We start from the raw sequence: 27,469 nt of genomic DNA on the forward strand, positions 1-27,469 counted from the left end.
GGATTTGTGCGTGGAAGGTCATGTTTGACAAATCTTACTGAATTTTCTGAAGAGGTTACGAGGAAAGTTGACGAGGGTAAAGCAGTGGATGTTGTCTATATGGACTTCAGTAAGGCCTTTGACAAGGTTCCGCATGGAAGGTTAGTTAGGAAGGTTCAATCGTTAGGTATTAATATTCAAGTAGTAAAATTGATTCAACAGTGGCTAGATGGGAGATGCCAGAGAGTAGTGGTGGATAACTGTTTGTCAGGTTGGAGGCCGGTGACTAGTGGTGTGCCTCAGGGATCTGTACTGGGTCCAATGTTGTTTGTCATATACATTAATGATCTGGATGATGGGGTGGTAAATTGGATTAATAAGTATGCAGATGATACTAAGGTAGGTGGATTGTGGATAATGAAGTAGGTTTTCAAAGTTTGCAGAGAGATTTAGGCCAGTTAGAAGAGAGGGCTGAAAGATGGCGGATGAAGTTTAATGCTGATAAGTGTGAGGTGTCACATTTTGGTAGGAATAATCAAAATAGGACATACATGGTAAATGGTAGAGCACTGAAGAATGCAGTAGAACAGAGTGATCTAGGAATAATGGTGCATAGTTCCCTGAAGGTGGAATCTCATGTGGATAGGGTGGTGGAGAAAGCTTTTGGTATGCTGGCCTTTATTAATCAGAGCATTAAGTACAGGAGTTGGGATGTACAAGGCTTTGGTAAGGCTGAATTTGGAGTATTGTGTACAGTTCTGGTCACTGAATTATAGAAAAGATGTCAACAAAATAGAGAGAGTACAGAGAAGATTTACTAGAATGTTACCTGGGTTTCAGCACCTAAGTTACAGGGAAAGGTTGAACAAGTTAAGTCTTTATTCTTTGGAGTGTAGAAGGTTGAGGGTGAACCTGATAGAGGCATTTAAAATTATGAGGGGGATAGATAGAGTTGACGTGAATAGGCTTTTTCCATTGAGATTAGGGGAGATTCAAAGAAGAGGATGAGTTGAGAGTTAGGGGGCAAATGTTCAGGAGTAACATGAGGGGGAATTTCTTTGCTCAGAGAGTGCTGGCTGTGTGGAACGAGCTTCCAGTAGAAGTGGTACAGGCAGATTCAATATTGTCATTTAAAGTAAAGTTGAATAGGTATATGGACAGGAAAGGAATGGAGGGTTATGGGCTGAATGCAGGTCAGTGGGACTAGGCGAGAGTAAGTATTCAGCATGGACTAGAAGGGCCGAAATGGCCTGTTTCCGTGCTGTAATTGTTGTAAGGTTTTCATATGGTTATAGATGCTTTTAGGCTTTTGGGGAGATGGGAGAAGAGAAAATGTCTTTTGTGGATGGGATCTTTGATGTTGATTGCTGTGCTGAGGCAGTGAGTAGTATAGATAGAATACAAAGAGGGGAGGCTAGTTCCTCTGATGTGCTGAGGTATGACCACGTCTCTGCAGTTTCTTGTGGTCACAGGCATAACAAGCCATTATGCAACCAAACAGTACGCTTTGTATAGTTCATCGATAAAAAATTGGTAAGAGTGATGGAGTCATGCCAAAATTTCTTTTGCCTCCTAAGGAGGAAGAGGGGTTGGTGAGCTTCCTTGATCATGACATCCATGTGATGTTCACACCTAGAAATTTGGAACTCTCAACCTCAACACTGTTGACATAAACAGCAGCATGAAGTCAAGGACAAGCTGTTTTGATTTGTTTATGTCATGACAACATGTCACTAAGTTCTCTGTCTCCTTCCTGTACTCTGACTCACTGCTATTTGAAATGCAACCCACTATGATGGTATCATCTGTAAACTTGTAGATCAAGTTAGAGCAGAATCTGGCCATACAGTCATGAGTATACAAGCAGTAGGGTAGGGGGCTAACTGTATGAAGCATCAGCATTTAAAACATTTATATATATTTGAAAGAGCAAGGAATTGAGGGTAGTGGGAAATAATACAGAATATGAATTGTGGTTGGCTAATATGATTATACTGAATTGTGAGGCTAGCTCAATGGCTGACTTGCCTACTTGTGTATAATACACCAGAGGGCAGCATTGCATCGACATTCAGAGGATAAAAAGCATTATGTCATTATTCTTGCAATGTTCAGAGAAAATAATATCCTAATGACTTATAGTTTATTGAAATAATGGATTCAGAAAACATTCAAATAAAAATCTGATAAAGTATTTTAGGATGAATAGCTTTCTGTGATTATTCAGTACTAATGATACACAATTTGTCACTCTTTAGTTAACATTAGCACTTCAATGCCCTGAGATGAACATAGAATACTACAGCACAGTACAGACCCTTCGGCCTACAATGTTGTGCCGACCCTTAAACCCTGCCTCCCTTATATCCCCCCCCCACCTTAAATTACTCTATATACCTGTCCAGTAGTCTCTTAAATTTCACTACTGTATCTGCCTTCACCACTGACTCAGACAGTGCATTCCATGCAACAACCACTCTCTGAATAAAAAACCTTCCTCTAATATTCCCCTTGAACTTCCCACCCCTTACCTTAAAGCCATGTCCTCTTGTATTGAGCAGTGGTGCCCTGGGGAAGAGGCGCTGGCTGTCCACTCTATCTATTCCTCTTAATATCTTGTAGGCCTCTATCATATAACCATATAACAATTACAGCAAGGAAACAGGCCACCTCGACCCTTCTAGTCCGTGCCGAATGCTTACTCTCATCTAGTCCCACTGACCCACACTCAGCCCATAACCCTCCATTCCTTTCCTGTCCATATACTTATCCAATTTTACTTTAAATGACAATACCGAAACTGCCTCTACTACTTCTACTGGAAGCTCGTTCCACACAGCTACCACTCTCTCAGTGAAGAAATTCCCTCTCGTGTTACCCTTAAACTTTTGCCCCCTAACTCTCAACTCATGTCCTCTTGTTTGAATCTACCCTACTCTCAATGGAAAAAGCCTGTCCATGTCAACTCGATCTATCCCCCTCATAATTTTAAATACCTCTATCAAGTCCCCCCTCAACCTTCTACGCTCCAAAGAATAAAGACCTAACATGTTCAACCTTTCCCTGTAACTTAGGTGCTGAAACCTAGGTAATATTCTAGTAAATCTTCTCTGTACTCTCTCTATTTTGTTGACATCTTTCCTATAATTCAGTGACCAGAACTGTACACAATACTCCAAATTCGGCCTTACCAATGCCTTGTACAATTTCAACATTACATCCCAACTCCTATACTCAATGCTCTGATTTATAAAGGCCAACATACCAAAAGCTTTCTTCACCATCCTATCCACATGAGATTCCACCTTCAGGGAACCATGCACCATTATTCCTAGGTCTCTCTGTTCGACTGCATTCTTCAATGACCTACCATTTGCCACGTATGTCCTATTTGGATTATTCCTACCAAAATGTGGCACCTCACACTTATCAGCATTAAACTCCATCTGCCATCGTTCAGCCCATTTTTCTACCTGGCCTAAATCTTTCTGCAAACTTTGAAAACCTACTTCATTATCCACAACGCCACCTACCTTAGTATCATCTGCATACTTATTAATCCAATTTACCACCCCATCATCCAGATCATTAATGTATATGACAAACAACATTGGACCCAGTACAGATCCCTGAGGCACACCACTAGTCACCGGCCTCCAACCTGACAAACAGTTATCCACCACTACTCTCTGGTATCTCCCACCCAGCCACTGTTGAATCCATTTTACTACTTCAATATTAATACCTAATGATTGAACCTTCCTAATTAATCTTCCATGTGGAACCTTGTCAAAGGCCTTACTGAAGTCCATATAGACAACATCCACTGCATTACCCTCGTCAACTTTCCTCGTAACCTCTTCAAAAAATTCAATAAGGTTTGTCAAATGTGACCTTCCACACACAAATCCACGTTGACTGTTCCTAATTAGACCCTGTCTATCCAGATAATTATATATACCATCTCTAAGAATACTTTCCATTAACTTACCCACCACTGACGTCAAACTGACAGGTCTATAATTGCTAGGTTTACTCTTAAAACCCTTTCCAAATAATGGATCCACATGAGCAATACGCCAATTCTCCGGCACCATCTCCGTTTCTAATGACATCTGAAATATTTCTGTCAGAGCTCCTGCTATTTCTACACTAACCTCCCTCAAGGTCCTAGGCAATATCCTGTCAGGACCCGGAAATTTATCCACCTTTGCATTCCTTAAAAGCACCAGTACTTCCTCCTCTTTAATCGTCATAATTTCCATAACTTCCCTACTTGTTTCCCTTACACACAATTCAATATCCTTCTCCTTAGTGAATACCGAAGAAAATAAATTGTTCAAAATCTCCCCCATCTCTTTCGGCTCCACATGTAGCTGTCCACTCTGATTCTCTAAGGGACCAATTTTATCCCTCACTATCCTTTTGCTTTTAATGTAACTGTAGAAACCCTTTGGATTTATTTTCACCTTACTTGCCAAAGCAACCTCATATCATCTTTTAGCTTTTCTAATTTCTTTCTTAAGATTCTTCTTACATTCTTTATATTCCTCGAGCACCTCATTTACTCCATGCTGCCTATATTTATTGTAGCTATCTGTCTTTTTCCGAATCAAGTTTCCAATATCCCTTGAAAACCATGGCTCTCTCAAACTTTTAACCTTTCCTTTCAACCTAACAGGAACATAAAGATTCTGTACCCTCAAAATTTCACCTTTAAATGACCTCCATTTCTCTATTACATCCTTCCCATAAAACAAATTGTCCCAATCCACTCCTTCTAAATCCTTTCGTATCTCCTCAAAGTTAGCCTTTCTGCAATCAAAAATCTCAACCCTGGGTCCAGTCCTATCCTTCTCCATAATTATATTGAAACTAATGGCATTGTGATCACTGGACCCAAAATGCTCCCCAAGACATACCTCCATCACCTGACCTATTTCATTCCCTGACAGAAGATCCAACACTGCCCCTTCTCTAGTTGGTATCTTTAGTACCAAATCAAAAAACTATCCTGCACACATTTTACAAACTCCAAACCATCCATACCTTTTACAGTATGGGCTTTCCAGTCTATGTGTATCATGTCTCCTCTCATCTTCCTTCTCTCCAAAGAATAAAGCCCTAGCACCCTTAATCTCTGATCATAATGCTTACTCTCTAAACTAGGCAGCATCCTGGTAAATCTCCTTCTGTACCCTTTCCAATGCTTCCACATCCTTCTTATAATGAGGCGACCAGAACTGGACACAGTACTCCAAGTGTGGCCTAACCAGAGTTTTATAGAGCTGTATCATTACCTCGCGACTCTTAAATTCTATCTCTCAACGTATGAAAGCTAACACCCCATAAGCTTTCATAACTACCCAATCTACCTGTGAGACAACTTTCAGGGATCTGTGGACACGTACCCCCAGGTCCCTCTGCTCCTCCACTCTACCAAGTATCCTGCCATTTACTTTATACTCTGCCTTGGAGTTTGTCCTTCCAAAGTGTACCACCTCACATTTCTCCCGAGTTGAACTCCACCTGCCACTTCTCAGCTCACTTCTGCATCCTATCAATGTCTCTCTGCCATCCTCGACTATCCTCTACACTACCTACAACACCACCTACCTTTCTGTCATCTGCAAACTTGCCAACCCACCCTTCTACCCCCAAATCCAGGTCATTAATAAAAATCATGAAAAGTAGGGGTCCCAGAACCAATCCTTGTGGGACACCACTAGTCACAACTCACCAATCCAAATGTACTCCCTTCACCATGACCCGGTGCTTCCTGCAGACAGGAAAATTCTGAATCCATCTGGCCAAACTTCCCTGGCTCCATGCCTTCTGACTTTCTGAAATAAGTCTACCGTGTGAAACCTTTTCAAATGCCTTACTAAAATCCACGTAGATTAAATCCACTGCACTACCCTCATTTATATGCCTGGTCACCTCCTCAAAGAACTCTAACAGGCTTGTTAGACATGATCTGCCCTTCACAAAGCCATGCTGACTGTCCCTGATCAGATAATGATTCTCTAAATGCCCACAGATCCTATCTCCAAGAATCTTTTCCAACAGCTTTCCCACCACAGATGTAATGCTCACTGGTCTGTAATTACCCCTGACTATCTCTACTACCTTTTTCGAACAAAGGGACAACATTCATCTCCCTCCAATCCTCCAGTACCATTCCCGTGGACAACGAGGACATAACGATCCTAGCCAGAGGCTCAGCAATCTCTTGCCTCGCCTCATGGAACAGCATGGGTGATATTCCACCAGGCCTCGGAGACTTATCCGTCCTAATGTATTTTAACTACCCCAACACCTCCTCTCCCTTAATATCAACAGGCTCCAGAACTTCAACCTCACTCATATTGTCCGCACTGTCATCATGTTCCCTCTCAGTGGTGAATACTGAAGAGAAGTATTCATTGAGGAACTCACTCACTTCCACAAACAGCCTCCTGGCACATCTTCCCACTTTTATCTCTAATCGGTCCTACCTTCACTCCTGTCATCCTTTTATTCTTCACATAATTGAAAAATGCCTAGGAGTTTTCCTTTACCCTACTCGCCAAGGCCTTCTCATGTCCCCTTCTTGCTCTCCTCAGCCACTTCTTAAGCTCCTTTCTTGCTACTCTATATTCCTCAATAGCCCCATCTGATCCTTGCTTCCTAAACCTCATGTATGCTGCCTTCTTCCACCTGATTAGATTTTCCACCTCACTTGTCACCCATGGTTCCTTCACCCTACCATTCTTTATCTTCCTCACTGGGACAAATTTATCCCTAACATCCTGCAAGAAATCCCTAAACATCGACCACATGTCCATAGTACATTTCCCTCAAAAAACATAATCCCAATTCACACCTGCAAGTTCTAGCCTTATAGCCTCATAATTTGCCCTTCCCCAATTTAAAATGTTCTTGTCCTTGCTGATTCCATCCTTTTCCATGATAATGCTAAAGGTCAGGGAGCGGTGGCCACTGTCCCCCAGATGCTCACCCACTGAGAGATCTGTGACCTGACCCGGTTCGTTACCTAATACTAGATCTAGAATGGCATTCCCCCTAGTCGTCCCATCAACATACTGTGATTGGAATCCGTCCTGGACACACTTAACAAACTCTGCCCCATCTAAACCTTTGGAACTAATCAGGTGCCAATCAATATGAGGGAAGTTAAAGTCACCCATGATAACAATCCTGTAATTTTCACACATTTCCAAAATCGTCCTCCCAATCTGCTCCTCGGTATCGCTGCTGCTACCAGAGGGCCTATAGTATGCTCCCAATAGAGTAACGGCTCCTTTGAGTGTGGTTGGTGCATAGAATGCACTGCCTGAGTCAGTGGTGGAGGTAGACGCACTAGTGAAGTTTAAGAGACTACTAGACAAGTATATGGAGGAATTTAAGGTGGGGGGTTATATGTGAGGCAGGGTTTGTGGGTCAGCACAACATTGTGGGCCGAAGGGCCTGCAATGTGCTGTACTATTCTACGTTCTTGTTCTTGACTTCCATCCATACTGACTCAAAAGAGGATCCTGCTACATTACCCACCCTTTCTGCAGCTGTAATAGTATCCCTGACCAGTAATGCCACCCCTCTTCCCCTCCCCCCCCCATCCCTTTTAAAGCACTGAAATCCAGGAATATTGAGAATCCATTCCTGGCCTGGTGCCAGCCAAATCTCTGTAATGGCCACTACATCATAATTCCAAATATGTATCCAACTTCAGTTCATCACCTCTGTTCCTGATGCTTCTTGCATTGAAGTACACACACTTTAGCCCTTCTACCTTACAACCTTTACACCCTTTATTCTGCTTCTCTTTCCTCAAAGCCTCTTTATATGTTAGATCTGGCTTTACTCCATGCACTATACTTGCAGTTCTTGCAAGACCTTTATCCTCCTCCACCCCACCATCTGCTCTAACACTCTGGTTCCACTCCCCCTGCAAATCTAGTTTAAACCCGCCCCCCCCCCCCCACCTGGAGCAGCACAAGCAAACCTTCCCACAAGGATATTAGTTCCCTCCAGTTCAGGTGCAACCTGTCCCGTCGGAACAGGTCCCACCTTCCCTGGAACAAGGTCCAACTGTCCAGAAACATGAAGCCCTCCCTCCTGCACCAACTCCTCAACTTTAATTCCCCCAGCACTTTTAAGATCTTTATTTTAAACCACATGCAATACAGCCTTAATAAAAAAAAACAGTCCGCCCTCCTTATTAGTGAGGGATTGTTTCTGAGACCTCTCGCGGTTGCCAAAAAATGCAGATGCTCAAGTTCCTTATTCAACCTGTCTCAATGTGGTGGACCTTAGGACCCAGCGAAACCCCAGACCTTATTTAACCTGTCTCAGTGCGGTGGACATTAGGACCTGGCGGCCGGACTCTGAATCCACAGTGTTTCTGTTCACGAAAATAATCAGAATCATGATTGAAAATAAAGTGGAAATAATAAAGTGATCGGAAAGAGGTGAAACGCCATCGGTTATTAAAAAGCGCTGGGCTACAGTCGGTCAACGATCAGAACAATTTTAAAGGATAAAGTGAGAAAGGCCCTGCTCTGATGAAATCTACAATTATTGCTAAGCAATGCAGTAGTTTAATTACTGGGTTTTGGGTTTTTGATCCTCCACATCAACCAGACACGGATGGAGAGCGTGCTCGGGGGCGATCTGTCACTGGATCGAACCCGGCGCTGAAACATACATTCTTAAGTGTTTTATATCCATAGAAAAGTAAAATATATACTATATACTAAGACAAACATTTGACTGACACTAAATAATACAGAATGTACCTGTTCCGACTTAGTAAAAGAACTTACGATTTTTTTTTATCCCAGTCCACGATAACCTACGCGCATCCTCCCGTAAACTTTAAATCATCTCTAGATTACTTGTAATACCGAATACAATGTAAATGCTATGTAATATAGTTGTTATACTGCATTATTTAGGGAATAATGTCAAGAAAAAAAGTCTGTACATGCTCGAACAACAAATGCTGGAAGAGCACCTCCAGGTTTTCTCCATTCGCAGTTGGTTGAATTCGCGCATGCGGAACTCGCGGATAAGGAGGGCCGACTGTACGAGATTGTAAGTATTTTCTGAAGTAGCACAAAATTATTCTTCATTTTAACTTAGATGCTAGTTCAAAATCAAAAAGGTTTATTCAGTGCTATTTCAATATGTTTATTCTTTTGTTATTCTCAAGAAACCTCGAACTGTTCCACATATAGATAACTACACTGAATACTACTAGTATACTGGTAAATCATGAAGGATTTATGCAAGCAAGAAATTACTAGAAGAGTGAGCACGCTACTTTTTGAAATGTTATGAAAAAATCCTTTTATAAAATATGTTTGACTTAATCTCCCACATTTTATTTATTACACCGTAGAATAGGCCCTTCCGACTCTTTGAGCTGTGCCACCCAACAACCCCCAATTTAACTTTAGCTTAACTTTGGAACAATTTACAATGGACTGTGGGAGGAAACCGGAGCACCTGGAGGAAACCCATGTGGTCACAGGGAGAACATACAAACTCCTTACAAGCTGCCACAGGAATTGAACCTGGGTAGCCTGTAGTGTAAAGCATTGTGCTAAGTACTATGTTACCATGCTATACAGTGTCTGCCCAAAACATTTAATTTAGGAACCTACTGACCCTTGGCACAGCAGATAACGACTGACTAGTACTCTGAAAAGTTATTTGGTTGATCAGTTTTCAATCTTAAACATTCTGGAGGGAACAAAAGATGTTTATTTAAATTTAACTAACAAGAAAACAAGCTTCTTCATTTTAATGTACCTTCCTCTTTGGCCCTCTGAAGAGTGATTTTGCTGTGTTTGGTGATGAACAGAGCTGTGTTTCGTCATTCTCATCTTCTTCCTCCTCTTCACTGACTTCATTTGGAGACTCTGTTATCAATTCGCTGGTGTCAGGTGGACATACAGATTGTGCAAAGCTGTTTTTACATGGTGCATTATTAACTGCATGTGTACCGGCCTGCATTTCAGGACACTGCTCATGGCCCTGCTCCCAGTGGTTGGTTTGCTCCAGCAGTTCAGCCTAAAGTCAGAAGCAGAGAAACATGCTACCAATTCAGCATTTATTAACCTCCATCATTAGGCTATAAATTAACAGTTGAGTCAAATACAATTATCTACTTTTTAATAAAATTGTTTCAAGCTGAATAAAAGTAGCAGCTAGTTCACTACAGATATAATGGGCAGCAAGAATTGTTCATGGAACATTTGGAACCGGGCATTATCAAGTGAACGTAGCCTCATTACAAATAACATTTGAGATTGTAAGTATTTTCTGAAGTAGCAAGGAATTATTCTTCATTTTAACTTTGATGTTTGTTCAAAATTAAAGTGGCTTTTCACAATATCATGTGATGTTGGTGGGACAATCCTGCGGTGCTCCTCAGCATTAGTTAATTATTCAAAAGCAGTATGCTAGATGTTCAGTTAAGTAGAGGCACAGAACCGAAGGAGGCACGAATTGAATACCCAGTCCAAATCTCTGAACAAGCAATCTAGACTGAGCATTAGTGTGGGGCCGACATGATGCTTCACTGGAGACCACCCGAACATCTGGACAGCAAAAGTGCAGACATCAGGATGCTCTTTATTGATTACAGCTCGGCATTTAACACCATCATCCCCTCATTACTAATCAGTAAACTCCAAGACCTGGGTCTCAATAGCCCTTTGTGCAATTGGATCCTGGATTTCCTCACTTGTAGACCCCAGTTTGATTGACAAAACCATCTCCTCCACAATGTCCATCAACACAGGAGTAAGGCATTGATGTGTACTTAGCCCCCTGCTCTACTCACTTTACACCTATGGCTCTCTGGTTAGTACAGCTCCAACATCATATATAAATTTGCTGATGACACCACTGTTGTGGGTTGTATCAAATGTAGTGATGAATTAATTTACAGGAAGGAGATTGAAAATTTGGTTGAACGGTGTACGAACAACAACCTCTCACTCAAAGACAAAACGACCCAAGGAACTGATATAGAATTCAAGAGAGGGAAACTAGAGGTCCACGAGCCAGTAATCATTAGAGGATCAGAGGTGGCGAGGGTCAGTAGCTTTAAATTCATGGGTGACACTATCTCAGAGGACCTATCCCAGACCCACCATACAAATATAATTGCAAAGAAAGCACAACAGCACCTCTATTTCATCAGGAATCTGCCGAGATTTAGCATGTCATCAAAAACCATGGCAAACCTCTATAGATGTGTGATGGAAAGTGTGCTTACTGGCTATATTACAGCCTATTATGGTAACACCAATGCTTTTGAGTGGAAAATCCTACAAATGGTAGTGGATTCCTTTTGAACTCCATAATAAGATATCTGATACAAATGGCCGTTTTATTATTGTTTCTGGTAAACTATATAATACTAAAGTTGTACTAGCAAACCTGTATGCCCCCAATTTTGATTATGTTAATTTTCTTGAACGTTTTATTTCCTCACTACCAGACTTAAACTCATACTCTCTTATACTGGGTGGTGATTTCAATTGTTGGTTAGATGCTAATTTGGATCGTTCGTGCTCTGTTACTCGACCACCTACTAAATCTGCCTTAGCTATTCAATTGTTTCTCTCTAATTATGGTATCTCTGATATATGGTGTTTCCTTCATCCTACTGAGAGAGATTATTCTTTTTTTTCACATGTTCACCATACCTTTACTAGAATTGACTACTTCTTACTCGATAATCAACTCATTCCATTTGTCTATTCTTGTAATTATCAGAGTATACTGATTTCTGACCATGCCCCAATTACTCTGTCTTTAAACTTTCCTGGTCTCCCTCAGAGGAATAAATACTGGCGGTTTGATTCGACTTTATTGTTGGATGATGATTTTCTAAAATTTATTAAGGATCAGATAACCTTTTATTTTAACACCAATACATCACCTGAAGTGTCATCCCAGATTGTCTGGGATGCCATGAAAGCTTATTTGAGGGGTCAAATAATCTCCTATACAGCAAGTCTTAATAGAAAGTCCTGTGCAGATCGATTAGACCTCATTAATCTGATTAAAGAATTGGATCAACTGTATGCTCAAACTAAGAACCCTGAACTATACAAGAAGCGTGTTGAGCTCCAAACTAAATTTAATCTTCTGTCTACTCAACCTGTCGAACGCCAACTTCTTGAAAGTAAGAGTCGCTTTTACATTCATGGTGACAAATCTGGTAAATTTCTAGCCAATCAGCTGAGGCGTTCCAAAGCCAAACAACATATTACAAAGATCCGGAAGGAGAATGGAGACTTTACATCGGATCACTTAGAAATTAATGACTCATTTAAAAATTTCTATTCTCGACTTCATTCCTCTGAATCTTTGAATGACAATATCTCTGTTGATCATTTTTTAAATAATCTGAATATTCCTTCGCTTTCATCTGATTTTAAAGCCAAACTTAATGCGCCTATAGCATCAGAAGAAATATCTTTTGCAATTTCTGCATCGTCCTCAGGGAAATCTCCTGGACCTGATGGGTTCCCCGTAGAATTTTATAAATCATTCTCTTCACTTCTTTCTCCTCAGTTATTCTCAGTATTATCTGACTCGTTTAATTACGGCAAATTGCCACCCTCTTTTAATGAGGCATCTATTATTCTTTTATTAAAAAAGGGTAAAGACCCAACAGAGTGTTCCTCGTATAGGCCGATTTCTTTGCTTAATGTTGATGTTAAAATCTTGGCTAAAGTTTTGGCTTATAGATTAGAAACTGTTATTCCCTCTATTATTTCTGATGACCAAACTGGTTTTATTAAAAACCATCTTCCTTTTTTTAACATTCGGCGTTTGTTTAACATTTTATATTCACCTCCAGCTGGGATTCCTGAATGTGTTATTTCCCTCGATGCGGAGAAAGCATTTGATCCTATAGAGTGGAACTAATTTTTTGCAGTTTTAGATAAATTTGACTTCGGTCAGTTTTATCTCTTGGATCAAATTGCTGTATTTGTGTCCCACTGCCTCTGTTTTAACTAATTTTCAGAAATCACAGTTATTTAACCTCAAACGTGGCACCCGTCAGGGATGCCCTTTAAGTCCCTTTCTCTTTGATTTGGCTATAGAACCTTTGGCGATAGCATTTCAAAATTGTCCTGAATTGACCGGGATTTAGAGAGGGGGTGTTGAGCATAAAGTTTCTCTTTATGCTGATGACTTATTACTTTTTCTTTCAAATCCGTCTACATCCTTACCTCCAATGTTTTCACTTCTTGACCAGTTCAGCCAGTTCTCTGGCTATAAACTTAATTTACATAAGAGCGAACTTTTCCCAATTAATAAAGAAGCACAAGAATTAACATTTCGTGATCTCCCTTTTAAAGTAGTTCATAATCAATTTACTTATCTTGGGATTACAGTCGCAAGGAAGTTTAAAGATCTCTTTCATGAAAATTTTGCCAATCTTTCATATACTATAAAACAGAGTCTGTTACAATGGTCACCTCTAACTATGTCTTTGGTAGGTCATATTAATGTTGTTAAAATGTATGTTCTCCCTAAACTTTTATATTTATTTCAATCAATCCCAATTTTTATTCCTAAATCTTTTTTTGATTCCTTAGACTATTATTTTGTCATATCTGTGGAAGAATAAGCGCTCTAGAATTAATAAAGTCTATCTCCAAAAACCTAAAAAAGAGGGTGGCATGGCTTTACCTAACTTTCGTTTATATTATTGGGCAGCCAATATACGTTGCGCTACCTTTCGGTCTTTTTTCCATGGCCAACCCGAGTGCCCTAATTGGGTGGCAATGGAGTTGAGCTCCACTAAAGAATTATCTATCTCTGCACTTCTTGACTCTGTACTCCCTAGTAGTTTGTCCAGATTAATAGTTAATCCTCTTGTTAGACACACTTTGCATATATGGGCTCAGTTTAGGATATTTTATGGTTTCCATGCTTTTTCCGTTTCTAGCCCTATCTTACATAATCACCTTTTTTTACCTACTACGTATGACTCAGCATTCCATGATTGGTATAGGAAGGGCATTAAACATTTTGAAGATCTTTTTATTGATAATCGCTTCGCTTCTTTTCAACAGCTCTCTGCTAAGTTCAATCTGCCCAATGCTCATTTTTTTAGATATCTCCAAATTAGACACTTTATTATTCCTTTAATTCCTAACTTCCCTGAAATGTCTGAGAAAAATGTTATGGACTTATTTCTTTCCATTAATCCACTAGGTAAACGTTTAATATCATTTATTCGAGATAAATTAACAGCCTTATAACGTGCCCCTGTGGATAAAATTAAAATGGCATGGGAGCAGGATTTAAATACCTCCTTATCTGATGAGACTTGGGACTCGATTCTCAAATCGATTAATTCAACCTCTCTTTGTGCTCGCCATTGCCTTTTACAGTTTAAGATTGTTCATAGAGCCCATATGTCTAAATCTAAATTATCTCGATTTTACCCTAACATTAGTCCGCTTTGTGATAAATGCAAAAGGGGCGAGGCCTCTCTCATTCATATGTACTGGTTTTGTCCTAGCTTGGAGAAATTTTGGAAAGATGTCTTCATAACGTTATCGTATATTCTGAATCACCACCTAGAACCTAATCCTTTAATTGCTTTGTTCGGTTTCTGGGGTGAGACAGATTTACGTCTGAGTTAGACTAAGTGTCAAATATTATCTTTTGCCTCTCTCCTGGCTAGATGTTTAATCCTCCTTAGATGGAGAGATGTTGCCCCGCCCACGCATGCTCAATGGCTTAACGATATTATGGCCTGCTTAGACCTTGAAAAAATTCTATTCAGTTCTTAGTTCGGATTTAAAGTTCCATAAGGTCTGGGGACCTTTTATTGAGTACTTTCATAACCTTCCTCTTAACTAAGGTTTTTTTTTTCGGTCCCTTGCTTTCAGCTCCTTTTTTTTTGGTAGTAGGCATTAATATCTTCTGTTTTTAAGTGTATTTACAGTTTTGGGGGATTGATTGTCCTAATTTATATTCTCTATATTGTGTTGTGGTTGGTCTGGAGTTTTTTTTTGTATTGCGGGGCTTGGGGAGGATACTAATTTTACATGTCTTCAATTTGGGTGCTTTCTCAATGATCTTTCTTTGTATCATATTGTTATTGTATGTTTATTTTTGCACTGTATCAAAGTTCTTCATTTTGATCTGGGGTTTTTTTTATCTGTAGTTATGTAGAAAATGTATAAAAAAACTAATTTAAAAAAATGGTGGTGGATTCCGCCCAGTTACATCATGGGTAAAAACCCTCCCAACCATTCAGCACATCTACATGAAATGTTGCCGTAAGAAAGCATCATCCATCAAAGATCCTCAGCACCCAGGCTATGCATTTTTCTCACTGCTGCCATTGGTAGAAGGTAGAGATGCCTCAGGACTCACAACAGCAGTTCAAGGACAATTACTACCCCTCAACCATCAGGCTCTTAAACAAAAGGGGATAATGACACTCATTTAAGGACTCTTTTATGTAGTTATTTTATGTGTATTATTTATTGCTATTTATTTATATCTGCATTTGCAGTGTTACGTTTATAGATTCAGCTTAGTTATTGGTCAACAGATTTGCTAAGTATGCCCGCAGAAAAAGAATCTCATGGTTGTATGTAGTGACACGTATATATCTGATAATAACTTTTACTTTGAACATTCTTGTCTACCTTTTTATTAATGTTAGTGAGCTTTTTGCAGCACTCAAAACAAATGCATTTATATTGCTTGACAAGTGCTACTGCAAGTTATCTCATCATTTACCTCACATGTTTGTGACAGAGGATTCAAAAGTACTTCATTAATTTTGCAGCATTTGGTAATTTTTTGACACATCAACTGTGTTATGAAATGAGGAGTTACCATTAAAATCAGCTATGGAGTTTAATTTTAGATTTAGATTAATTCAACAAAACTTAGAAAAATAAAAAATTCTATGCTGATTTTGGTATTGATAGGCTTAGATTTGAAATAGAGTCTGTTGATTTTTTTTTAATATCACAGCAACAGGGCTCAGATACCCATCCACACCAACAAAAGCAAGGCAACGGATAATTAAAATGCTAATGCCTGAGCATTCATCAGACTGCATCTCTGTCTATTGGGCTTTTGCAGTGACATCAAATAATATGCAATACACATTGTGATGACGCAACATAAATCTGAACTCTGCTTACATGGCTGATAGAAGGTGTAGCCTTGCACCACATAGTAGGCCCTCCTAGAGGTTTGCTGTCAGTTTCAGTATTACCTAATGGGGGCCTGACTCTACCTATGCCACTGCTGGGAGGTTTGGGATAACTAACTTTCATAAAGGTTATTCTAAAATATCCCTTGTTTGATAATCATAATCTACCTTCTTCACCACCCAAAATCACTTCACCCTCTGGTGTTTTCACAGTTAATCTACTCACCTGACCTGTCCCCAACAAATAGTCTCTACAAGGTTTGTCTACCCATCCTTCCTGTTCATGTTCTTTGACATTCACTGATCTACAATCTTTCAAGTTCTGTGATTTCCTTCCCATTCTACCCTCTCTTCAATTCCCAACTAATCCCATTCTCCATTCTCCTGCAATTTTCCCCTCTCTATCCCTCTGGACGTTTCTTCTTCTGATGTTTTCAAATTTTACTTATCCTCTCCTATTCTACCGTATGTAGTGACACCTTTCATTATTCACTAGCTTCAACCTTACACTTTCATCTGGCATCACCACCTGTGGCACAACCACTCCTGCTCTCTACTCCATCGTACTTTTCGTTCTCTTTTATCTTTCTCCTTATCATAGAAAACATACAAAACCCACAGCACAATACAGGCCCTTTGGCCCACAAAGCTGTGCTGAACATTACCTTATCTTAGAAATTACCTAGGGTTACCCAAAGCCCTCTACTTTTCTAAGCTCCATGTACCTATCCAGGAGTCTCTGAAAAGACCCTACCATATCCAACTCCACCACCGTCACTGTCAGCCCATTCCATGCACTCACCACTCCCTGCATAAAAAACTTACCCCTGACGTCTCCTCTGTACCTACTTCCAAGCACCTTAAAACTGTGCCCTCTCATGCAAGCCATTTCAGCCCTGGGAAAAAGCCTCTTGACTATCCACATGATCAATGCCCCTCATCATCTTATACACCTCTATCAGGTCACCTCTCATCCTCTGTTTCTCCAAGGAGAAAAGGCCAAGTTCACTCAACTTATTCTCATGCTCCCCAATCCAGGCAACATCCTTGTAAATCTCCCCTGCACCTTTTCTATGGTTTCTACATGCTTCCTGTGGTGAGGCGACCAGATCTGAGCACAATTCTCCAAGTGGGGTCTGACCAGGGTCCTATATAACTGCAACATTACCTCTCTGCTCCTAAACTCAATCCCACGATTGATGAAGGCCAATGCACTGTATGCCTTCTTAACCACAGAGTCAACCTGTGAGTGTCCTATAGACTTGGACCCCAAGTTCCCTCTGATCCTCCACACTGCCAAGACTCCTGCTATTAATACTATATTCTGCCATTATATTTGACCTACCAAAATGAACCACTTCACACTTATCTGGGTTGAACTCCATCTGCCACTTCTCAGCCCAGTTTTGCATCCTATCAATGCCCCGCTGCAACTTCTGACAGTCCTTCACACTATCCACAACACCCCCAACCTTTGTGTCATCAACAAATATACTAACCCATCTTTCCACTTCCTCATCCACGAAGAGAAGGGGTCCCAGAGCAGATCCCTGAGGCACACCACTTGTCACTGAACTCCATGCAGAAAATGACCCGTCTACAACCACTCTTTGCTTTCTGTGGGCAAGCCAATTCTGGATCCACAAAACAATGTCCCTTTGGATCCCATGCCTCTTTACTTTCTCAATAAGCCTTGCACAGTGTACCTTATCAAATGCCTTGCTGAAATTCATATACACTACATCTACTGCTCTACCTTCATCAATGTGTTTTGTCACATCCTCAAAAAATTCAATCAGGCTCGTAAGGCACGACCTGCCTTTGACAAAGCCATGCTGACTATTCCTAATCATATTATGCCTCTCCAAATGTTCATAAATCCTGCCTCTCAGGATCTTCTCCAACAGCTTACCAACCACTGAAGTAAGACTCACTGGTCTATAATTTCCTGGGCTATCTCTACTTCCTTTCTTGAATAAGGGAACAACATCCACAACCCTTCAATTCTTCGGAACGTTTTCTGTCCCCTGCAAGTCCTGCAAATTGAACCTCTATTGTTTCTGATTTTTCCTACATCACTTATTGGTAATTTAACTGGGAAATATTAGGAACAAATTCTTGCTACTCTCTTCACAGAAGCAGCCTAACATTTGGAGTATTCATAAATTTTTCTGCAATTTGTATAAGTTAGCGAGGACCACGCACAGCACACTCAAGAGTACATAACATGACAGTCATGCTTTGAGCTTATGGAATTTAGCTCTGAGTAATGGAAAGCCCAAACCATAACCCCAACACTTGGTCTAAATTTTCCCTTAACATCAGTCACCTTCTGAAGATGATCAGAAGATGGTGCTGTATGTCCACTTTACATGCAGCTTGCAAAGGTAAAAACCTAAAAACGAAAACAGACTATTGAGCCAATGACCTTTTATCCCAACTGATGAAACATCAATCAGAAATGTTAGTGTTTCTCTCTCCACAGATGCTGTCTGAGGTAGATTTTATTCAAGTTAAAAATTAATTTTGGCAATACAGAAAGTACAAATACTTTATGCCTAGAGAAAGCACTCAGCCAGAATTATTTGTAATTATATAGTACACAAAGTGGACAAATTCAATTAAAATTAAAAAATTAGAATCAATCCAGAGGGAGTTTTAGAAGAAACACTGCAAAGAATGACAACTCGGTCTGGGTGAGAAAATCAGTTTTGTCTGAAACGAGATATCATAAGTTGACAATGTGAATACAAATTTGTCAGTGACACTCAAATAGATTTGCTAGAGCTAAAGTGCAGCGACTGAGATGTGATTTATGAGATGGAAGTTGTTTCATGCTACATCCATTGCTTTTCAATGAAACAAACTGTGCGATTAACAGATGTGTCACTTTTTGAGATGAGGTGTTAATGTCTTGATATTGCCATTTCCTCAGATGACATTTTGAAAATATAATGGATTCCTCTAACAGTTCACAATTCTGACACTACAGAAGGGTCTGTGTTACCCTAATTCTGCATATATAATATTCTTCAAAAAGCCATTCCTAGTAATGCAACATTATATTCTTTGATAATAAAAGTTGCTGGTTTTCCAGAGCTACAGAGTGGCCACTTTAACAGGTACACCTGCTTGTTAATGCAAATATTTAATCAGCCAATCATGTGGCAGCAACTCAATGCATGAAAGCATACAGATATGGTCAAGAGGTTCAGTTGTTGTGCAGACCAAAAATCAAATTGGGAAGAAATGTGATCAAAGTGACTTTGACTGTGGAATGATTATTGCTGCCAGATGGGGTGGTTTGAGCATCTCAGAGACTGCTGATCTCCTGAGATTTTCATGTACCACAGTCTCTAGAGTTTACGCAGAATGGTGCAAAAAAAACAAAAACACATCCAGTGAGTGGCAGTTCTATAGGCAAAAATTTGTTATTGAGGGAGGTCAGAGAATGGCCAGATTGGTTCAAGCTGACAGGAAGATGACAGTAACTCAAATAACCACACATTACAAAAGTGGTGAGCAGAGCAGCACAACATTTTGAACCTTTAAGTGGATAGTCTGCAGCAGTAGAAGACTATAAGAGCATAACATATAGGAGCAGAATTAGGCCATTTAGTTTATCAAGTCCGCTCCGCCATTTCATCACGGCTGATCCAATTTTCTTCTCATCCCCAATTTCCTGTCTTTTCCCCGTATTCCTTCATGCCCTGACCACTCAAGGATCTATTAGCCTCTGCCTTAAATATACATAACAACTTGGCCTCCACAGCTGTCTGAGGCAAATAATTTCACAGATTCACCACTCCCTGGATAAAGAAATTCCTCCTCATCTTGGTTCTAAAAGGACACCACTCTATTCTGATGCTGTGTCCTCTAGTCTTAGACTCTTCCATCATAGGAAACACCCTCTCCACATCAACTCTATCAAGGCCTTTCACCATTTGATCAGTTTCAATGAGGTCAGCCTTCATTATTTTGAGTTCCAATGAGTACAGGTCCAGAGCAATTAAACGCTCTTCATATGACAAGCCATTCCATCCTGGAATCATTTTTGTGAGTCTCCTTTGAATCCTCTCCAGGTTCAGCACATCCTTTCTAAGATAAGGGGCCCAAATAGCTCACAATGTTCCAAATGAAGTCTCACCAGTGTTTTATAAAGTCTCAACATTACATCCTTGATTTTAGGTTGGACAATCCATGGCAGGAGTGCATCAGAGAGCTACTTTTAATTAGGATGCCAACTGAGGTTTTTAAAGGCAGAGTTTAATGTGAATTTACAAAAAAGAGCTTTGACCATTGACCAATTGGCATTTGGAACTGATTAGCAAGTGCAAATTAAAGGAAAGCAGTGGCAAGCACAGCGGCTGTTGTCTGAGTGGACATAGTCAGAATGGTCATCTTGAGGCCTTAGCTCTTTGAGGCTTCAGTCAGAGAAAGCAAAGAAAAGAAAAGCTCAAGGTAAAGTTTTTGCTTTTCCCTCTCTTCTTTACATCTACTCATCTAAGACACCTCAGATGCCAGACAGAATAGCTGAATGCTCCTCTTGCAGGATGTGGGAAGGCAGGGAGATCTCTAGTGTCCCTGATGACTATAACTGCGAAAGTACATCCAGCTGCAGCTTCTAACAATCCAAATTCCAGATCATTCAGGATGCTGGGGGCGGGGTGATATGACATATAGAGCGGTCACTACACCCAAGGTGCAGAACACAAGAAACTGGATGACGGACAGGAAGGGGAAAGGGATCAAGGAGCCAGTGCAGAGTACCCCTAGGCCATCCCCCTCAACAACAGGTACAGTATATCACTTTGGATACTGTTTGGGGAGTTGAACTAACAGATGAAAGTCACAGTGGCGAGGTCTCTGGCACTGAGTCTGCCTCTGTGTCTCAAAAGGGAAAGGGGGAGAAGAGGCATGCTGTGGTAATAGGGGATTTGTTAGTTGGTGGAATGGACAGGAGGTTCTATAGGGAAGAATGAGATTCCTGGCAGGTATGCTGCCTCCCAGGTGCCAGGCCTAGGATATCTCGGATCAAATTCTCAGCATTCTAAAGTGGGGGGGGGGGGGGGGTGCGATCAGCCAGAGGTTGTGGTCACGTGGGTACCAATGACATGGGTAGGACAAGTGACGAGTTTCTGCATAGAGAATTCAGGGAGTTAGGTGCTAAGTTAAAGGGCAGGACCTCCACAGTTGTAAATCAGGATTGCTACACGTGCCATATGCTATTGAGGCCAGAACTAGGAAGATTACATAGTTTAATATGTGGTTGAGGAGTTGATGCGGGAGGAAGGGCATAAAAATTTTTGGATCATTCAGTGCTCTTCCAGAAGGGGCAGTTTGCACCTGAACTGGAGGGCGACTAATATGCTAGTGGGAAGACTTGTTAATGCTGCACGGTGGGTTTTAAATTAGAGTTGTAGGGGGATGGGAACTAGAGTGCCAGAACAGTTAATGGAGAGGTTGTGGAGGCAGGAATCAAAAGGTTGATCACGGTGCAACTAGTGTCCTGAGCTGTGTATATTTCAATGCAAGAAGTATTGTAGGAAAGCCGGATGATAGGGCTAAATATGAGGTAGCTGGCTTACAAACAGAGGGAATGTGCAGTGAGGAGAGGCTGCTGATAGGGCAACACTGCAGTCAACAGATGAGTTGCAACATAAAAGTCGGACAAAATCGAAACAGGTGAATGCAGGACTGAAGGAGTTATATTTAAATGCACGCAGTATACGGAATAAGATTGATGAACTATGTAGTACAGTGGCAGATTGGCAGGTATAATGCAGGCATCACTGAATCAAAGCTTAAAGAAAATTACAGCTGGGAGCTTAATGTCCAAGGTACACATTGTATCGAAAGGAGAGGCAGGAAAGCAGAGCGAGTGGTGATGCTCTGTTGGTAAAAGTGAAATCAAATCTTTAGAAAAAGATGACATAGGGTCAGAAGGTGTTGAATCATTGTGGAGGGACCTCAGAAACTGCAAGAGTAAAAATACCCTGATGGGAATTGCAGAGCTACCCTCAAACAGTAGCAAGGATGTGGTCTACAAATTACAATGCGAGATAGAAAATGCATAATAAAGGGCAATATTACAATAGCTATGGGGGATTTCAATATGCAGGTAGATTGCAAAGATCAGGTTGGTGCTTGATTCCAGGAAGAGGAATTTCTGGAGTGCCTACGAGATGTCTCTATAGAGCATCTCCTGGTTGAGCCCACGAGGGGATCAGCTATTCTGGATTGGGTGTTTTGCAATGAACTGGAATTGACTAGAGAGCTTAAGGTAAAAGGACCTTTCCGGGCAAGTGATCATAATATGATCGAATTCACCCTGAAAGATGAGAAGGAGAAGCTAAAGTCAGATGTATCAGTATTACAGTAGAATAAAGGGAATTACAGAGCTATGAGAGAGGAGTTGGCCTGAATTGATTGGAAAACAATATTGGCAGGGAAGATGGTAGAGCAGCAATGGCTGGAATTTCTGGAAGCAACTCAGAAGATAAAGGATATATACATCCCAAAGATGAACTAGTATTCGAAGGAAAGATGACACAACCGTGGCTAACAAGAGAAGTCAAAGCCAGCATAAAAACCAAAGAGAGGGCATATAATGGAGCAAAAATTAGTGGGAAATCAGAAGATTGAGAAGCTTTTAAAAACCAACCAAAGGCAACTAAATAGTCCAAAGACCATAAGACATAGGAGCAAAGTTAGGCCATTTGGCCCATCCAGTCTGTTCTGCCATTAAATCATAGCTGATCCTTTTCTCCCCTCCTCAGCCCCTCTCCCCAGGCTTCTCCCCGTATCCTTTGATACCGTGTCCAGTCAAGAACCTATCAATATCTGCCTTAAATACACACAATGACCTAGCCTCTACAGCTGCCTGTGGTAACGAATTTCACAAATTCACCACCCTCTGGCTGAAGAAATTTCTCAGCATCTGTTTTAAATAGATGTCCCTCTTTCCTGAGGCTGTGCCCACTTGTCCTAGACTCCCCCACCATGGGAAACATCCTTTCAACATCTACTCTTGCTAGGTTTTTCAATATTCGAAAGATTTCAATGAGATTGCCCTTCATCCTTCTAAATTCCAGCAAGTACAGATCCAGAGCCATCAAACATTCCTGGTATAATAACCCTTTCATTCCCAGAATCATCCTTGTGAACCTCCTCTGAACATTCTCCAATGCCAGCACTTCTTTTCTGAGGAGCCCAAAATTGTTCACAATATTCAAGGTGAGGCCTTGTCTTTGTCACATGGTGTGAGCAGAATCATCTACAATTTAATGTGGAAAAGACCAAGGAGTTGGTGGTGGACCTGAGGAGGGCTAAGGCACCGGTGACCCCTGTTTCCATCCAAGGGGTCAGTGTGGACATAGTGGAGGATTACAAATACCTGGGGATATGAATGGACAATAAACTGGATAAAAACACAAAATGCTGGCAGAACTCAGCAGGCCAGACAGCATCTATAGGAGGAGCTAGTGACAACGTTTCGGGCCGAAACCCTTCATCAGGAGTGAAGTAACATGGGATGGTCAGGGGGGATAAGAAATGGGGGGGGAGGGATAAAGTAGAGAGCTAGGAAGTGATAGGTTGGAGGGAAATGGGCTAGGGGGAAGGTGGAGAATTATGGGAAATAAAAGAGAAAGAAGGGTAGGGCTAGGGGGAGAGTATAGTTAGGGGGGAAAAGAGAGAGAAAGAGAACCAGACTGAAATAATAGATAGGGATGGGGATAAGGGGGGTGGGGCAGAGGTATCAATGGAGGTCTGTGAGTTGGATGTTCATGCCGGCAGGTAGGAGGCTACCCAGGCGGGAGATAAGGTATTGCTCCATCGACCTGCACGTGGCCTCATCTTGACGGTAGAGGAGGCCATGGACAGACATGTCGGAGTGGGAGTGGTCTGTGGAATTGAAGTGTGTGGCCACAGGGAGATCCCGCCACTGCTGGAGGACTGAGCGCCAGTGTTCGGCAAAATGGTCTCCCAGTCTGCGGTGGGTCTCCCCAATGTATAAATGGCCACATCGGGAGCACCGGATACAGTATATCACCCCAGTTGACTCGCAGGTGAAGTGGTACCTCACCTGAAAGGACTGTCGGGGGCCTGGGATGGTGGTGAGGGAAGAAGTGTGGGGGCAGGTGCAGCACTTCTTCCATTTGCAGGGATGTGTGCCCAGAGGAAGGTCAGTGGGGAGGGATGGGGGGGGGGGATGAATGGACAAGGGAGTCGTGCAGGGAGCGATCCCTGCAGAAAGCCGAGAGTGGGGGGGGGAGGGGAAGATGTGGCTGGTGGTGGGATCACGTAGGAGGTGGCGGAAGTTATGGAGGATTATATATCGGATCTGTAGGCTGGTAGGGTGATAGGTGAGGACCAGGGGGACTCTATCCCTGGAGGGCTGGCGGGGAGATGGGGTGAGGGCAGAGGTGCGTGAAATACGGGAGAAGCGATGGAGGGCAGTTAAGTCCCTTAAGGTTATCCTGCAGGTTGAGTCAGTGAAAAGGAAGGTAAATGCATTGTTAGCATTCATTTGAAGAGGACTAGAATATAGGAACAAGGATATAATGCTGAGATTTTATAAGGCATTACTCAGAGCGCACTTGGAATATTGTGAGCAGTTTTTGGCCCCTTATCTCAAAAAAGATGGCCCTGGAGAAGGTGCTGAGAATGATTCCGGTAACCTGAGCATTTGATTGCTCTGGGCCTGTACTTACTGGAGTTTAGGAAAATGAGGGGGGAGCTCATTGAAATGTACTGACTATTGAAAGACCTAGACAGAGCGGAAGCAGGGTGGAAATTTTCTATAGTGTGTGAGTTTAGGACCAGTGGGCACAGCCTCAGATTAGAGATGTCCATTTAGAACAGAGATAAGGAGAAATTTCTTTAGCCAGAGGGTGGTGAATCTGTGGAATTCATTCTGATAGATGGCTGTGGAAGCCAAGTCATTAGTGATATATAAAGCAGAGGGTAATAGTTTCTCGATTAGTGAGGTCATCAAAGGTTATGGGGAGAAGGCAGGAGAATGGGATTGAGAGGAATTATAAATCAGCCACGATGGAATAGAGACACATATTCGATGGTCGAACAGCCAGGATCTGCTCCTATGTCTTGCAGTCTTATGGTGTAAGAATAACGACTACAGCATGTTATGAAAAGGTCAGAGAAGTATTAGTTGTATACATATCACTGAATAACCCAAATGAAAAGTGGAATAAAATCATTCAAAACAGAACTGGGCAAGTGTAAATAGATAGTAGGTGGAGTAGGCTATTTGGCCCTTCTAGCCAGCATCGCCATTCACTGTGATCATGGCTGATCATATACAATCAGTACCCCGTTCCTGCCCTCTCCCCATATCCCTTGACCCCTCTATCTATAAGAGCTCTATCCAACTCTCTCTTGAATGCATCCAGAGACTTGGCCTCCACTGCCTTTTGGGGCAGAGCATTCCACATATCCACCACTGGGTGAAAAAGTTTCTCCACATCTCTGTCATGGTAAAATACATTTCAGTAAGATGATTTAAACTTCCTTTCATGAAAATACCTCTTTTTCTGCCTCCATCTCCTCTTCAGAAGCAGCAGCACTGGGAACGACTACTGGAGTCCACCGCAGGCTTTCTTGGTCCACTTCATTGAGACGTGGGTTGGTATGCAGCTTTCCCACATGTTCCTGAATGAGCTTCTGCCTTCGGATTATAACAAACCTACAAAAATAAAATGCGGTTTCTATAATTGCTCATGTGTCAATTCTTCATAGGATACACTAATGGTGATCTTAGTAGATCATCAGATGAAATTGTTTTCTGGAGAAGTTTTCATTTCATCCTACACCTGCAACCTTTGTGACAATTCTTATATTGCAGTTATACAAACTTCTTGGCTTATTTTTACAAAAATGTGTTTATGCCTTTGTGGTGAGATCCTACCCTGTGTTACAGTGCTGTAATCATGCTTTCCAATCAGTGCTTCTGCATTTCCTATCCTTAAGACAATACCAGAATAATTGAATAGGTTTTCTTTTAGACAATTGAATTGTCCCAACCACTGACTTACAATGTATGAAAAGTTTTATCAGTGGAAATTTAATGTTGTGATATTAAATGAACACTATTAAAGAGTAAAAAAACCCAGAAATAGCTGATAGTATTCAATTGGTTTGGTAGTATCTTGCAGAGGGGTGGGGTGGCCTATCCCAAGTGGGGTGGCCAGCGGATGGGGTGAGGGCAGATGTGCGGGAAATGGGAGGGATGCGTTTGAGAGCAGAGTTGATGGTGAAAGAAGAGAAGCCCCCTTGTTTAAAAAAGGAAGATATCTGCTTCATCCTGGAATGAAAAGCCTCATCCTGAGAGCAGATGTGGCGGAGACGGAAGTTTGTGAGAAGGGGACAGCATTTTTGCAAGAGACAGGGCGGGAAGAGGAATAATCCAGGTAGCTGTGAGAGTCTGTAGGCTTATAGTATATATCAGTAGATAATCCGTCTCCAGAGATGGAGACAGAAAGATCAAGAAAGGAGAGGGAGGTGTCGGAAATGGACCAGGTAAATTTGAGGGCAGGGTGAAAGTTGGAGGCAAAGTTAATGAAGTCAATGAGCTCAGCATGCATGCAGGAGGCAGCGCCAATGCAGTCGTTGATGTAGCGAAGGAAAAGATAGTGACGAATACCCGTATAGACTTGGAACATGGACTGTTCCACAAAGCCAACAGAAAGGCAGGCATAACTGGGACCCATGCGGGTGCCCATGGCTACACCCTTGCTTTGGAGGAAGTGGGAGGAGCCAAAGGAGAAATTATTGAGAGTAAGAACTAATTCCGCTAGACGGAGGAGAGTGGTGGTAAGGGGAATTAGTTAGGTCTGGAATCCAAAAAGAAGCAAAGAGCTTTGAGACCGTCCTGGTGGGGGATGGAGGTATATAGGGACTGGACATCCATAGTGAAAATAAGGCGGTGGGGGCCAGGGAACTTAAAATCATTGAAAAAATTCAAAGCGTGAGAAGTGTCACGAACAAAGGTGGGAAGAGATTGAACAAGGGAACCTCTACCACTGCTTTCCTCCGTATATCAGTATACTGATATTACTATAAGCCTACAGACTCTCACGGCTACCTGGACTATTCCTCTTCCCAACCTGTCTCTTGCAAAAATGCTATCCCCTTCTCACAATTCCTCCATCTCTGCCGCATTTGCTCTCAGGATGAGGCTTTTCATTCCAAGATGAAGGAGATGTCTTCCTTTTTTTAAATGAAGGGGCTTCCCTTCTTCCACCAGCA

At 41.6% G+C, this 27,469-nt stretch overlaps 1 protein-coding gene across 4 annotated transcripts in view; it reads right to left on the reverse strand.

The window, feature by feature from the left end:
* The window catches only part of kat6b (K(lysine) acetyltransferase 6B), a 240,255-nt gene that overhangs the window by 18,024 nt on the left and 194,762 nt on the right, over positions 1-27,469 (reverse strand). For all 4 annotated transcript variants that reach the window (XM_059946834.1, XM_059946835.1, XM_059946837.1 and 1 more), the window contains 2 exons: positions 25,748-25,907; positions 9,796-10,056 (listed from right to left, as the gene is read on the reverse strand). In XM_059946834.1, the coding sequence (XP_059802817.1) occupies positions 9,796-10,056; positions 25,748-25,907 (421 nt within the window). The remainder of the gene's footprint in view (positions 1-9,795; positions 10,057-25,747; positions 25,908-27,469) is intronic.

Source organism: Hypanus sabinus, chromosome 21 (assembly GCF_030144855.1).
Source record: "Hypanus sabinus isolate sHypSab1 chromosome 21, sHypSab1.hap1, whole genome shotgun sequence".
Classification (NCBI taxonomy): Eukaryota; Metazoa; Chordata; class Chondrichthyes; order Myliobatiformes; family Dasyatidae; genus Hypanus; species Hypanus sabinus.